The sequence below is a fragment of the Equus przewalskii genome, chromosome 2, assembly GCF_037783145.1.
Source record: "Equus przewalskii isolate Varuska chromosome 2, EquPr2, whole genome shotgun sequence".
NCBI lineage: Eukaryota > Metazoa > Chordata > Mammalia > Perissodactyla > Equidae > Equus > Equus przewalskii.
Window position 1 is genome coordinate 79,304,962 of NC_091832.1, and position 16,533 is coordinate 79,321,494.

The 16,533-nt window shown below is 39.3% G+C and overlaps 2 protein-coding genes across 2 annotated transcripts; both read left to right on the forward strand.

Moving 5' to 3' along the window:
* Positions 1-391: 391 nt before the first annotated feature.
* FGA (fibrinogen alpha chain) lies at positions 392-10,440 on the forward strand. Its single transcript, XM_070611533.1, has 5 exons — positions 392-2,618; positions 4,554-4,670; positions 5,134-5,317; positions 6,397-6,542; positions 7,149-10,440. Exons 1-5 carry the CDS (start codon positions 2,565-2,567, stop codon positions 8,847-8,849), a joined length of 2,202 nt encoding a protein of 733 aa, XP_070467634.1. The 5' UTR covers positions 392-2,564; the 3' UTR covers positions 8,850-10,440.
* LOC139082056 (fibrinogen alpha chain-like) lies at positions 9,672-10,440 on the forward strand. The gene has a single exon (XM_070611535.1). It carries the CDS (start codon positions 9,672-9,674, stop codon positions 10,296-10,298), a length of 627 nt encoding a protein of 208 aa, XP_070467636.1. The 3' UTR covers positions 10,299-10,440.
* Positions 10,441-16,533: the final 6,093 nt, after the last annotated feature.

Below are 16,533 nucleotides of genomic sequence, written 5' to 3' on the forward strand. Positions count from 1 at the left end.
CTGCAGAGCCAGGCCAAAACAGTGCCCTGCAAAGGGCCTGGTAGGGAATTCTGGCACTGGAGAGAGAACACAGAAACTTTCTATTTGGGGACATTGGGACATTCTAGGCATGATAAAAGCGACCACTTCTGGGCCTCGTAATGCGTACATCCAACATGTTACATAAACCATTTTATATAATCCTCACAACCTCGCAAGATAAATATTGTCATCCCCATGTTACAGATAAGTAAAGTGGCTCAGAGAATTTAGTTTGTCCACGTCACTTAGCTACAACGCAGACTCTCTCTCTTTCTGCAAAGTCTGTTATCCTTCGACCATACTGTGCCACCACTGTGACAGCCTTCCATTCCTCCAGCAAATACTTATTAGCATTTACTCTGTGCCTGGCATTGTACTAGGCAGTGTGCTTTGGCTTCATGTGGCTTAGTGTAGGGGAGACATAAAATAAACAAACAACTTCCCAAATATATATTGCCTGGGAGGCATAAAGTGCTAGGAAGAGAAACAAAACCAAGTTAATGGAACAGCACGTCAAGACCGCTGCTCTTTAGGGAGGGTGGTCAAAGACGGCCTCTCTGGGGAGGTGCCATCTGAGCAGAGCCCTGGATGAGGTCAGAGAGTGAGATGCACAGACACTTGAGGGAACCACGGAACACCTAGGATAATGCCCTCATGTGGTACTTTGTAAATGCCCTGACATGGAACCAGAGCGGTGGCATTCAAACAAACTATTTTCTGTTAACTACTTGCAATCAGATTATGTCCAACTAAATCACGAGAAGCCCACCAGATCACTCTCTGGGAACTGCCTCCATACACCATGTTCGCCACCCAAGAAGGGCACTTCCTCTGGGCAGAGGAAAACAACTGAGAACGTCAAACCTCAATTTCCTATCTGTGCCTGCCATTTTGCCAGTTCAGCCACTGTCGACGAGTGTAACCCAGCTTTCCATGAAATAATTGCCCTCCAAAACCTGAATGGGGCTCTAGTGCTCCCTCTGAGCTCTGCAGCTGCCTCTAGAAGCGCAGGAAAGCCACATCAGGAGTGAACTTAATCAGACAAAGAACCTTCCAGAGCAAGCAGTGAAGGAGGGTGCTGCCTTGTGCCAGGGCTTTCATGCAGTTATAGCCAGCTTCACATGCCTACAGAGCCTGAGGAGACCATAGGTCAACTTCATAACAGTGGAACCCACTCATGCTTTCCTGCTCAATGAGGGCCCGCACCTTTTGTGGAGAATATAAAAGCCAATAAAACACATCAATTCTCAAGTTTATGATCTAGTGGAGGACATGGACAGTACTCTTATAATCCTAAATGCCATGGGTGGTACATAGTCTAAAAAAGTATGGAAGAACAAGAGATTGCTTTTAATTAGAGAGATGAAATCAGGTGTAATGTAAAGTGTCTAGAAATATGTCTGGCACTTAGTAAATACTCAATAAATATTAGCTATTACTATGATCAGGATTGGCTTGACATGGGAAGCAGAATTTGAGGCAAGGTAGGATTGCCAGGCAAATTACAGGATGTCCACTTAAATATGCATTTCACATGCACCACAAAAATATTTTTAGTATAAGTATGTCCCAAACGTTGCAACGGACATACTTATACTAAAACGTATTTGTCGTTCATCTGAAATTCAAATTTAACTGGGCATCCTGGTTTTTTATTTGCTAAATCTGGTAACTGTCAGCCAAGGAAAATTTTAATATGGAGATGAAGAGCAGAGAAAGTAAATTGGCATGTCCCAAGACATAGAAACAGAAAGAAATGGTATTTTTCATGGCACTTTATGTTCTCCAATAGTTAACGCTTACTGATTACTTACTATGTGGTGATCACTTCTCTGAGGGCATTACAAGGATTAACTCATTTATTCTTCATAAAAACATGTGTGACAGGTTGTCACTATCCATCTGAGGTGTAAAGAGGTGAAGTAATTTCTCCAAAAGCACAGAGCTGGGAAATGGTGTGGCTGGGATTACAAAGCTAGGATGTTTGGCTCCAGGGGCTGCTGTCTTAACCATTTTGGAGAACGGCAAAGAATCTCTTTAAGGTAAGCTTCCAGAAGGCCTTCTGGGTCAGCCTACCACCACAGTCATTTGTTTAAAAGTCAGACCATGCAACCGTAATTCCTACATAAAGTGAAAGACCATTTGTCAAATCGCGGCTTCACAGTGGGCTACAGCTAGCTGGCCTCAGCACTCTCCATATTCCTTCAAGTATGCAAGTGTAGGCATGTCTTCCTGTGTTCCCCTTTGCCCTTCCAAAATCACTCTGTTCCCGGAATGTGGGATCTTCCCCGAAATGCTGCTGCCGCCTTTGCAACAGCTTATCGGAAGCAAACAAGCTTGGGGGAATTGAGCAAGAACTTCTGGGACACCAACCTCACAGAAGGACCAAGGATGTAGGGTGTACGCTGACTGTCTAAATAGGACAAAGATAATGATTAATCAAACCTCTCGCAGATTTAAATGGGAAGGGAACTAGGAGTGGAGGCAATCCTCCTTTCTTTCAGCTGGAGTGCTCCTACGAGCCAGTCTCACCCTCAGAAAAGATGTTTTCCATGAGAATCTTCTGCCTGGTCCTGAGTGTGGTGGGCACAATTGGGGTATGTTCCTCTTTATTTTCGCTTCTTGCTTTCTCTCTGGTGTTTATTCTACAAAGAGCGTGCAGGTCTGAGTCAGCCTGATATACATCCTCACACACTGTTAGCTTGATAAGAGCTAGGCCATGGAGGCAAGGTCCTAGATGGAACTGACACCTCAATGGTACAGGCTAATATGACCCTATGAGGGAGACTCAGCTGGACCAAAGTGTGTAAATTCAAAGGGGAAGATTTAGCATCTTTAACTCAGCCTCACATTAGTTTTTTTTTTTAAGGCAAGAAATTTCTGCCATTTTTATTGCTATAAAGCCTCGGGATAGTTAACACTGGTTAACAGAACAGAACATTCTTATGATAAGAGTTTTTTAAATCTAATTATTAATTTCTTGCTGTTTGTCCATAAATAAGCAGAAGGGTGATTTTATATAGGTTTTCTGAAAGGTTGCTTTTCTGTTTCTTTTAAGACAAATAAAAAGCAAATTAGTTGTCTTTGAAAACATATTACATAGCATAGTCAGAAGAGATTAATTGATAAGGCAATATGGTTTTTTGGAAGCAATTGTATTCTTTTAAGATAATTACTAAATATTGCAATAGCTTCTAAAGTTTGACTCCAGAGACCTATAGAAAAGAAGAGAAATTTCATTTAAAGCAAGGCCTTCAAGACACTTCAATCTTGTAAAAACATGATGAATATGCTCAAGAAACTCACTTACTTCCCAGTTGTGAATTATTTCAATTTATTTCTTTCCTTTCACCACTCATGAACCATAATGCCAGAGCAGAAAAAACTAAAGAGCGTTTCTAACTTAACTTTCTCCCTCATAGTAAAATAACAAGTAAAACTTTTTTCTGGGAAATAAAACTAACATCATTTGCTAAAGTGGTGTTTTGGATAATGCATAAGTTTCAGTTATTTCTCCCTTATTGGCATAAATATTTAATTTTTGCCTGTTTTCATTGTTGTGCCATTTTATTCTGAAATATGTTTGAATTTATAATTTTATTTCTTAGACAAAAAGATTGTACTTGTTCCTTCAAATAAATTGTTCTTGGTTGCTTGAATTAGTATTATCATTATTCGGGTATCTTTATAAAACTGAGATGGCAAACGTTAACCAAAAATCCTTGTAAGTTGGCGGTACCAAATAAAAATGGCTAAAACTTAAAACCCACATTGATTTATTACGATATAAAGTCATGTGGGAAGGATGGTTTTTACATCCTATTTTACCTCAAGGATCACAGTAGAAATTTTAAAAAAATCTATATTTCTAATAACAAATTATTCAAAAAATATTGTCAGTCATGGACCATTATTTTTGCTTTCAGTCTACTTTTTTTCATTTCAAATAAAAAAAAATTATTACATGAGTGAGTAATCTAAAAAGCATTTCCAAGTCTGTATTGGCTACATATGTGTCCTTGGTATATATTTGCTCAAATTATGGACCCGTAAGGTCATAGTAGATACATGAAGGAGAGACAGACGTTAAGCTAAGACAGTGTGGGGTTTCTTCTACTGAAATAGGAATGAAAGGAGAAAGAACTCTTTGAATTTTTCAATTATCTTTCTATCTCCAGACATTAATGAAAATGGAAAGGTAAATTTTAACTAATTTTGTTGATTCAAATAATTTTCCTTTTATAATAGATGCATTTGTTAAATGCTTGTTTAGTGTCAAGCACAGTTAAGGAATTTGTACACCTCTTCTCCTTGACTTCTCACAACAACTCCATAAAACGGGTATTAGGACTTTCATTGGAAACAGAAGTGACCTGAGCTTTGCAGAGGCCCCAGAGCTGGTGCCCTTAATCTCTGTGAGCCAGTCTCTTCCTTGGGATTTCAGGTATGCCAATGTCTCCTCCTTATCTGTCTAATATTTCTGTCTTCTGTATGTGTGAATGAATTCTTAAATTCAATCACAAACGACAAAGACCGAGGAAGGTGAATTTCTACATGAAGGAGGAGGTGTGCGTGGCCCACGAGTTGTGGAAAGACAGCAATCTGCCTGCAAAGAGACGGACTGGCCCTTCTGCTCTGATGAAGACTGGGTGAGCAGTGGGCATCTGGAGCGGGAGGATCCTTCCCTGTGGTGTTGGAAGTGCGCACAGGCAGACCAGTTAGGTCACGGAGAATAATCTAGTCGCTCCTCAAATATCAACTTAAAGAAGAGAAATGAGAGGAAGCTCGTCCTGAGAGCACTATTTAAATTACCTTCCAAACTCTGGGTCATTAGTGGAATTAACAGGTTGGATTTTAGTTGCAGGCTCCGGCAAATACTAAGAACCTGAGTACTATGGCCTCAAGATTTCACGGGACCTAATTTAGGGTTAAGTGGACCCTCATTCCAGAACTTCTCTATGATCTCTGACTAGTCCTCTTCAAGTACTTTTAAGTAAATGGATGCTCTGAAGAGATGGGGGAGGGGAGCAATGGGGGCTGCATGGAAACCTTCAAAATTGTACTGGATCCAAGAGATAGACACTTAACGTAATTTTTCCTCTGCACTTTCAGAACTATAAATGCCCTTCTGGCTGCAGGATGAAAGGGTTGATTGATGAAGTCAATCAAGATTTTACAAACAGAATAAATAAGCTCAAAAATTCACTATTTGATTATCAGAAGCACCATAAGGACTCCAATTCATTGATCAGGAATATAATGGAAGTTTTGAGAGGGGATTTTGCTGATGCTGGCAGTAAGTATCACACATTTAGTGCCTTGACTTTATAGCACACAACAAAAACCCTAAATAATTATGATGTCTCCTTTAGCAACTGCAATTTTTATTCCAAAGTACTTGGTGTAAAAACATGTGTCTTTACAATATTCCTTAATTTTAAAGATGGGCTTGTTTTTGTTATTTTTATTACATAAAAAAAGACTAGCTTAGAATTGTTTGAAGTCACAAAGAAAGTCAGAATTTTGTACTGAAGACTTTAAGTGTGTTCTTTTCAAGAGTATAAACTGCAAATAGGATGGACCCAACGTTTTGCGTAGATATTTTCGTTTCTGTCTTACAGAAGAGGAAACTAAGAGGGCAAGGAACTTGCCCACAGACACAAAGGTATCATACGATGGAGCTGGGAGTCCAATCCACAGACTCCAGCAAGCTGATGTGTAGTTATTTTTTTTAATTTAAAATATAGAGCCATATTATATCTTTCTTACGAGACTAGGACTAGGTCTCAGCAGGACTTGGAAATCACTGAATTCTCTCTGGGCATGAGCAGCAAGTTCAGTGAGGCCCTAGTTCCTGACACCTTGATTTGACTCTTTATATTCATTAAGAAACACTTGACTACTTTAAAGTCAATTGTGCAATAATAACTGGCAAGTGAATGATCCTGTTGACCTAAAAAAAGCTTAGGAACAATTTCATGTCTACAGGTAGGAAGAAAAGATTCTCAGTAAAAAAAATCCAAGAATATGTTCAAGTCACTTGACTAAGGATATGATGAAATAATTAGGACGTGATCAAACTGATTATTTTATCTCCTAATCGCACCTTTAAAATTCCAAAGAGATTTCTTCTGCATTTCTTTGGATTTCTAGTTCCCAGTAGGGCATCTTAACTGACATTTCTGGATGATTGTAAGACATAACATTGTCCAAAAATCAAATTCCCAATAGATTTGGAATTCACAAATTACATGTCCAGAGAAGAACATTAGCAAAATGAAATGGGGTATATTTACCTGCAAATTTCCTTCTTTGGCTGGCGGTCATAAGCAAATTACTCAGCAGCTACTTCAATATCTACATTTCCTATTTCAGACAGAGATAATACATTTAACCAAGTGTCAAAAGATTTGCGAAGCAAAATTGAGATCCTGAAGCGCAAAGTCATAGAACAAGTACAGCATATCAACCTTCTGCAGAAAAATGTCAAGGCTCAGCTGATAGATATGAAACAACTGGAGGTAAGCAAGTATATGGCTCTGACACTAGATTTCCTCATTTTTGAATAGCAGGGAATAGCTGGGGAAAAAAGGGCAATAGCCACTCATTGAATGCCTACTATATATAGAGAAAAGTGTTATATCTACTAGCAACCTAGAAAGTACGTGTTATTTCCCCTACTCTACAGATGAAGAAAAAGCTCAGTGATATTAAGTAAATCTTCCAAGGACGCATAGGTAGAAAATTTCAAAAGTAAATATTTAGTCCCTGCTTGTCCTATTCCAAAGTCTTGATGCTGCTGTGCCTCTGTCTTCAGCCTCAGTCTCATTGAGGATCACTTCATTAGTGTTTCCTTTCAGAGGGAATAGCATCCTACTCTTGATCTGTTCTAAGTCTTGATGAATCCAAATAGCTGCTACTGCTTATCCTGACTAGCCTGACAATACCCGACATCTCTTCCACTGAAGATACTACATAAATGAAAAATAGAGTACTGTTTGGGAGATCTCCAAGTCAAAGAAATAAAATCAGTTTCCAAAAATATAAATTAATTACTAGAACTCAATAGACGTAGTTTATTTATTTACATCTACCATTTTTCCTTATGTTTCCCTCCCTCTCTCTAGGTGGACATTGATATTAAGATCCGCTCTTGCCGAGGGTCATGCAGTAGGGCTTTAACACGTCAGATAGATCTAAAGGACTATGAAGATCAGCAGAAGCAACTTGAACAGGTCATTGCCAGAGACTTACTTCCCTCTAAAGATAGGCAATACTTACCACGGCTAAAAGTGAGCCTGCTTTCAGACTTGCTTCCTGCAGATTTCAAGAGTCAGCTACAGACGGCCCCTCCAGAATGGACCGCACTAACGGAAATTCAGCAGATGAAAATGGAGTTAGAGACAGCTGGTAGAGTTGGGAAGCCCCAAGTAGACCCTGTACCTCATGGGACAGGATCAGTGCCTGAAAGCCCCAGGCACCCTGGATCTGGCAGTGCCAGCACTTGGACCTCTGGGAGCTATGGACCTGGTAGTGCAAGCACTTGGAACCCTGGGAGCTCTCAACCTGGTAGCAGTGGCCCTTGGACCTCTGGGAGCTCTGGACTTGGTAGTGCTAGCACTTGGAACCCCGGGAGCTCTGAACCTGGTAGCGATGGCCCTCGGAAGCCTGGGAGCTCTGGAACTCTAAGTGCCAGCATTTGGACCTCTGGGAGCTCTGGACTTGGTAGTGCTAGCACTTGGAACCCTGGGAGCTCTGAACCTGGTAGCGATGGCCCTCAGAAGCCTGGGAGCTCTGGAACTCTAAGTGCCAGCATTTGGACCTCTGGGAGCTCTGGACCTGGTAGTGCTAGCACTCGGCACCCTGGGAGCTCTGAACCTGGTAGCGATGGCCCTCGGAAGCCTGGGAGCTCTGGAACTCTAAGTGCCAGCATTTGGACCTCTGGGAGCTCTGGACCTGGTAGTGCTAGCACTCGGCACCCTGGGAGCTCTGAACCTGGTAGCGATGGCCTTCAGAAGGCTGGAAGCTCTGGAACTGGAAGTTCTAGCAAGTGGATCGCTGGGAGCTCTGGAACTGGAAGTGGTAGCATTTGGAGCTCTGGAAGTTCTCAGCCTACACGTGTTAGGCCAGATAGCTCAGGGCATGGGAACACCAGGCCTATCAACCCAGACTGGGGTACATTTGAAGAGGTGTCAGGAAGTGTAAGTCCAGGTACAAAGAAAGAGTACCACACAAGTAAATTGGTCACTTCTAAAGGAGATAAAGAGCTTCTGATTGGTGGTGAGAAGGTCACCTCTGGCAGTACAACCACCACTCGCCGTTCATGCTCTAAAACAGTTACTAAGACTGTTATAGGTCCTGATGGTCACAAAGAAGTTACCAAAGAAGTAGTAAACTCAGAAGATGGTTCTGACTGTGGTGATGCAGTCGAGTTAGACTTGTTCCGTACTTTCCCTGGCGAGGGTAGCCTAGATGGTTTATTTCATAGGCACCCTGATGAAGCTGCTTTCTTTGACTCCTTTAGCAGTAAGACCCAGTCTATGGGTTTAGGATCTGACGGCTTCACGGACTCTCATCACTTTGGTGTACCTGAGTATCCTTCAAGTGGTAAAACTTCAAGTCACAGCAAACAATTTGTGACCAGTAGCACAACGTTCAACAGAGGAGGCTCTGCAAGTAAGAGCTTTAAAATGGCAGATGAGGCGGGAAGCGAAGCAGGTCCTGAAGACCCCAGAGGAGCACATGCCACCAAGGGAAGCCATGTTAAAGTTCGCTCTGCAAGAGGTATCCACACTTCTCCCTTGGGGAAACCTTCCCTGATCCCCTAGACTAAGCTCATTATTCTTGCAATATGCTCCCAATAGCACCTTGCACTTCTTTCCTAGCCCTCTATCACGCTTTATTGAAATTACACTTTTTTTGTTTGTTTTTGTTAGACTGTAAGTTCCATGGGGGCAGGGACTTTGTCTATCATGTTGATCTCTGTATTCCCAAATGCTTAAGAGTGCAGAGTCATCACTCAATAAACACATGCTCAATGAATGAAGGAATCCCTCTGAAACTCGATTTTGAGTTTGTTTAACCAAATTCTTTCACCATTCAAAACGTGCACTGTTCAAATTGTTCCTCAATTTACTAATCATATTTTTCATGTGTGACTCAGTTAACATGGAGATCAGCCTAAAAACGAGTTATATGAACATGAAATGATGCCTAGATACTTTTGCTGGTTACTTGCTATTAATCAGTACGTGCAAGTAAAATTCCAAATCCATTGAGGAAAATCCCCTTTGCAGTTTGTTGGTGTAAATGCTCCTCACTTGCATAAGTTCCATCCCAATGTAAGTGCATCCTTCTCCATGGAAGGAAGGAAGGAAGGAAGGAAGGACGGAAGGAAAGATCGAAGGGAAAAAAGCCGGTATCTGCTTTCATTTAATCTGGGCCGTGCCTATCTTTGTAAAGTTAAATGACAGTAATTTCTTCCAACCAGCTTAATTTTTTTTTTAGACTGTGATGATGTCCTCCAAACACATCCTTCAGGTGCCCAAAGTGGCATTTTCAATATCAAGCTACCGGGATCCAGTAAGATTTTTTCTGTTTATTGCGATCAAGAGACCGGTTTGGGAGGATGGCTTTTGATCCAGCAAAGAATGGATGGATCACTGAATTTTAACCGGACCTGGCAAGACTACAAGAGAGGTTTCGGCAGCCTGAATGACAAGGGGGAAGGAGAATTCTGGCTAGGCAATGAATACCTCCATTTACTAACCCTGAGGGACTCTGTCCTTCGGGTTGAATTAGAGGACTGGGCTGGGAACCGGACTTATGCAGAATATCACTTCCGGGTAGGCTCTGAGGCCGAAGGCTACGCCCTGCAAGTCTCCTCCTATGAGGGCACGGCGGGCGATGCTCTGATTGAGGGTTCTGTAGAGGAAGGCACAGAGTACACTTCTCATGCCGGCATGGAGTTCAGCACCTTTGACAGGGATGCAGACAAGTGGGAAGAGAACTGTGCGGAAGTCTACGGAGGAGGCTGGTGGTACAACAACTGCCAAGCGGCCAACCTCAATGGCATCTACTACCGTGGGGGCTCCTATGACCCGAGGAACAACAGTCCTTATGAGATTGAGAATGGAGTGGTCTGGGTCCCCTTCAGGGGTGCCGATTATTCCCTCAGAGCTGTTCGCATGAAAATCAGGCCCCTGGGGAACGAACAGGCTAAAAGAGGCGATGTGAGAGCACCGCTTTCTCTGTTTAGTGAAGTGGAGAAAAAATAAGGAGGATAAAGGAGTCAAGATTATTTATAACCTACTTAAAAATTCCCAGGTGCTATTTTACTATTCTTTGTACTGTAGCTCAATGTAACTGAGACATATTAGTGCTTTAAAAAATAAAGTTTTATGAGTTTTTTAATCTTTACAATAGCTCTGTGGGTTTTAAAATTTCTATAAGGATACACCAAGGGACCTTCAGTACTCAGGAAGAGAGAGTCACATGAAAGCTCCTCTCTGCAACCCTAAAGGGTGTTGTTTTGAGAACTTCCCCTCTTTTCACACCATCCAAAGTCATAGGGCTGATGTAAAGTAAAAAAGTTATTTCAGGGGCTGGCCCAGTGGCACAGCGGTTAAGTGCCCACATTCCGCTTCAGTGCCTCGGGGTTCACTGGTTCTGATCCCGGGTGTGGGCATGACACTGCTTGGCAAGCCATGTGGTGGTAGGCGTCCCACATAGAAAGTAGAAGAAGATGGGCATGGATGTTAGCTCAGGACCAGTCTTCCTCAGCAAAAAGAGGAGGATTGGCAGCAGATGTTAGCTCAGGGCTAACCTTCCTCAAAAAAAAAAAAAAGCTATTTCATCCACTCTATTTGAATGGTTTTAAACCAATATTTTAAGTTACAAACCACTGAGTTGAACAAGGGCTGGCCTTTGTAGAGGAATTTACAAATTACAAAGTACGTTCATCTCTTCTGCTAGCAAGCAAACCCAGGAAGGCAGAAGCATTCTTTCCTAATAGAAAGAGAAATCTATTCTTTAAGTCTTCCCATGAAGACTATAGCACACATTTAGTTTTTTCCCCACAGTCTAACGAATTTCTTTCAAAAATACATGGAAAAATGCATTTAAAATCTTTTAAATATTTACAAATAGTCCAAAAACAGATTGAATTTACGTATTAATAACCAATCCCCACAGTACTCATTGACTTCATTTTCCCACCAATCATAAAGTATCTTCTGTGATACATTAGCTGTTATCGAAGTAAGACATTTGTTGGAAAGCATCTCACTAAATATGATCTATACCATATTCATAAATTCAACATAAACATTGGTCAATATTTTATTTGATCCAAGTTTCATCTTTTATTTTACTGACCTTGGCTCTTGCCCCCAGTTTCTAACTCATATTTTCCTCTAGTGAGAACTACTTGCCATTTACCCCTGAAAATGTATTAAAATATCCCAAGTACATTGAGATCCCAGTATAGTGCTCTCACTTGCAAAGTTTCTATGCCAATGTAACTGCATCCTTTCTCCTAGGAGGGAAAGACAGAAGGAAGGAAAGAAGGAAGGAAGAAAAGAAGGAAGCAGGCTAGGGCTAGAGGCCAGAGTCTGGGGAGCAGAGGGAAGGTGAGCATAAGAGCTTGCAAATGAGTCACACATACGAAGCCCCAGGATTCTTGCACTTCCTTAAGTGCAATTGAAAATCCTTGATACAAATAAGTGATACAGCTCCACATCTTTGGATAATTGGATAAGAACTTCTTCAGAATTAAAAGAAGTTTCATTTATTTCAGATATCCGAGTTCTGTTATCTCTATGCCCACCTCATTTACCCTCACACATATGCCTCCACAGAATTTGAATTGGGAGTAGGAAGCATTTTATTTTCCAGAATATCACACTATTAGGGACAGAATCAGGTCCCCAGATGAAAGTGACTGAATGTAAAGGGCCGTTCATTTCACATTTATTTTGAAGGCTTTGACTTTATTTGCAAAGAATAGATAACCTCTTTTAATTTAATAAACAAATAACCAATATTAGCAGAATCATGATAATTGGAGATACAGTTTGGTTGTGAGAAAAGACACCAAACACATCTTTTCCATTTTACCTTATCTTTAACCTATTGCTCTATTTCCCTTATTCCTGAAATTAAATATTACTTCAGTTTTGCTGACACTCATTCGCATTGAAACCCACTTTAACTTGGTTACCACTCTCTTGAAATTGCTTTCCTTAAAGTCAACAAAAACGTTGTAGTTCTAAATTTAGTGTCCTACATTCCAGCTTCTTCCTGCTTGACTTCTTTTAAACATTTGATACTATTGTCCCATCCCACCTCTTCAATCTGTATTTTTTTCTCTTGATTTCTGGTATGCCACTCCCACCTGCCCCACCTTTTTAGCCTTTTTGCTTGGCAATTCCTTCTTAGTCCACTCCTTAAATGTAGGAGTTTCTCCTTACAATAACATTAGTACTCATTTTTATCAGCTGGGATTAGGTTTGACACATGTGGCTTAAACAAGACAGAAATTTACCTCTTGTTCACAGAAAAGTCAATAGGAATACAGAAAAGTCTTCAGGAAGCCATCATCCTAATAAACGGCTTCCATCTTCAAGTTTACCTCAGGGTCCAAACGTCATGTCCTGTGACAATCTGGGAGAAAGAGAAAAGACAGAAGTGGAAAGGAATACCTTCTCTCTTTTTAGAAACTTTAATGGATGTTCCATATAACATTTCTATTTACATCTCATTAGCCACAGCTTTGGCACATAGACATACATAGCTGCAGGAGAGGCTGAGACACCTTGATTTTTAGCTTAGTTATAAGGCTATCCTAATTAAAATTAGGATTCTGTTAGTAAGGAAGAGAGAGAGAATAGATGTTGAGGTAGGCAATTGACAGTCTTAGCTAGAGCATATTTTCTCACTCTGCAAGTGAGTCTCTTTTCTGCTTGGTTGATTTGACTATCCCCTTAGATTCAAAGACCACCAATAGATTGATGATAGCCAAATCTAAAACTTCAGCCCTGACCTTCAGATCCTCATCTTCGGCTGATACTGAACACATCCAGTTAGATATTTCTCATTAATCTGTCTAATATCTATCAACATCTATTGCATCTTCCATATTTCCTATCCTAGTCAAAGTCATCATTAGCCCTCCAGTTTCCTAATCTAGAAAACTTGGGCTCCTTCTTAGCTTCTATGTTTCCTTTAATTCCCATATCTAATCCATTTCCAAACTATCTTCCACTCTAAAAATGGCCATTCTTACAGCACTTTTATGCTTTCATGTTATCTTCTGTTAATTTTTTCCCATTTGGGCTGTTTAACAGTCTCTTAATCTCTCACTTTACCACCCTTCTTTTGCTCACTCATTCTCCAAAGTTATCTTTTAAAAAGTGAATCCAAGCATGCCTTTCTCCTGCTTAAGGCTTGAAGGTTGAGTTAACATTTCTTAGCTTTGCATATAAGCTCTTTCACAAATTGGTCTCTTTCCAACCTCTGCAGTCACCCCTACGCTTCAATTACATTGAATTTCTCACTAGTATTGGAATTCCAGGTCCTTTAATGATTTTGTGCCTTTCCATACACTGCCCAGAAGCCTCTCATTCTTCCCTTAAAATACAGCTCCGTGATGTTCCTTCTGTAAACCCTTCCCTAATGGCCACCGTAGAACTTTGAATTGTTCTCTGGGCCCTCCTAGATCTTGATCATATCTCAAAAGTAACATAGTAGATCCCTAACATATTTGTTTCTGTTATTACAGCACTAGACTGTGAATTCTTTTAGGCCAAAGATCATTTAAGTACTCTTTCCTGCCCTATGTAAGAATGTCTTACTCCAAGACTATACCAATAAGTTTTCAAAGTTTCTTTAAATATTTTTGTTGTTTTTCCTTTCTCATTTAAATATTTAATTAATCTAGAAATTATTTTAATATGTTATAAAGAAGATATACTTTGGTATTTTTGTGGATGGATAACCAGTTATGTTGGGATCATTTATTCAATAAAGCATTCTTTTCCCATGGAACTGAATTGCCAATTTTGTTGAATAAAATTTCTTTGGATCTGTACATAGACTCTCTCCTGTGCTTACATACCTCCTTGCTCATCTTTAAAGTATAGATTTTGGATGAAATAGTCTCCATCTTACTCTCCATGTTTTTCTTTTTCTTTTTAGTCTAGAAAAATTATACTTTCAATTTTTTACTTCTTTTGTTTGTTCTATCAGGTACTTAGAAAAGTCTTCCTTAATTTCCAATTAGTTACTTTTTTAGAGAGTTAAAGTGAGTCATCTTTTAGTTATTAATTTACAAATATTTCATAAACTAGTTTAACCAGTTATTTTATTCTGTTTTAGAATTTTTAAGGTTTTCTTTGCAGACAAGTACACGATTAACTTTTGTAAATGTTTTATAGGCAAAAAGAAGAATGCATATTTTTACATTTATAGGTTACAAAATTTTATATTACCACGCTTGTTAATGGTGTTATTTACATATTCTGTATCTTTTCCTATTTTCTGTAATTGATTTATCATTTTTTGAAATTTGTACGTTTATACATGTACACATTTATATACACACACATGTATGTGTCTGTGTGTATGTAACGAAGTCTCACTGTGGTTTTGAGTATGTGTGTGACCTCTTTGCACTCTGGGAATTTTGTTTTGTGTTATTGGCTCTTTCCTTATGTAGTATATGAAAGTTTATGACTGTTATATCTTCTCCACGGATTGTACTTTTTATCATTACATAATATCCCTCTTTTTCTTGTTTCATCCTTTAGTAATTGAATTCTACCCTGTCAAATATTAATATTACCATCACTCCCAATTTTTTCCTTGCATTTACCTACATATCTTTACATGTCATTTTATTTTTAACATTTTTTATCACTTTGTTTAGAAGACTTTCCCAAAATAATAGGTGGAGATGGATTTTTATATCACAATTTTATTTTAGATTTCCTTTTAAATCTTTTCCCTTTTCTTAACTTTTTTTTTTTTTGAGAAGAGTAGCCCTGAGCTAACATCTGCCACCAATCCTTTCTTTTTTCTGAGGAAGATGGGCCCTGAGCTAAGATCCATGCCCACCTTCCTCTACTTTATATGTGGGTTGCCTGCTACAGCATGGCTTTACAGGCAGTGCGTATGTCCTCACCCAGGATCTGAACCGGCGAACCCTAGCCTGACAAAGCAGACCATGCAAACTTAACTGCTGCACCACTGGGCCTGCCTCTCCCTTTTTTTAACTCTTGACGTGTTGTTCCTTTATTTTCAAGCTTTCTTTCTCAATTAATTTAGAAGATTTTCTTATAAACAGCTGATGAATTTTTTAAAACCCACTTTTATTTTTCATTTACTTTTAAAGTATTTTTGTTTCCTCTTTCCTTAACTTCTGCTCACTTACTCATGATACTCTTCCCCCCTGACCCCCCCCACCTTCTTAATCTGCAAGTTCTATTTAGATTATCCATTTCACAATAACCCTTAGTTGAATGAGTAAATAAATGGATGAATCAATAAAATAGGTATGAACCTGAAAGTTTTGCCAGGAATGTACATGGTTTTTAAACATTTATGCAAGAGAGGAAAATGCCGAATTAGAGATTCTGATCCTGGATGAGGAATGTAAAAACTATCCAGCTATATTTTAATTTTATGTCTAGATATGTCGGTTTCCTCTTTTAGCCTGTAGTTGTCCTTGATGCTCTCCTTCAGCATGCCATGGTACATGAGGAAAGCTTCTTAAGGAATTGCTCTATTCTTTAGTGCAGGAACTGTGTTTTATTTCCACTACTTCACGTAAGGGCTGGCACATAGCAGCCCAATAAAATATTTGTCCAATATTTTGATCCAATAAAATATTTGTGAATTAAAGAATCTAAGTGTTAAAAGAAACTTTAAAGATCATCCATTTCAACCTCTCTGTAAATGCCTAAATCTCTTCTACATCTGTTGATACCATATTTCATTTTTATTAAAAGAAATTATTTGCATTTTAATTCATATGTTCAGTTTACATATTTACTTTCAATTTCTGGAAATCCTTTAGTGTAAAATCTTACATTTCCAGAAAATATTATAGGAATGCTTTTAATCAATAATTACTGGAGTTTCTTTAACAAAGATGAGAACATTTTATAAATTGATTTTTTTGTTGAGAAAATAGTAGCTTAAGGATGTTAAGTAGTCTGATAATAAAGAGCATATCTGGAGATGAAGCTCACAACAGTGTTCTTAGAGGCTCTAACTACCTAAGTTTCATGCATCATTTATTATGAGTTCTACTGTAATTTGTAGATAAATGTGAGAGTATTGTATATAGCATTTAATTTTAATTATTTTCCCAGTGGTATTACTGATCCAATGATACTCTGTCATGGGTTCCCCTTATAACCAACAAAATACATTTTCCAAGTTCACTAGTGGACACTAGGGGTGCAGCTGGTGAATCAGAACAAGATCCATCCAGCCAAGTTCATTAATCTC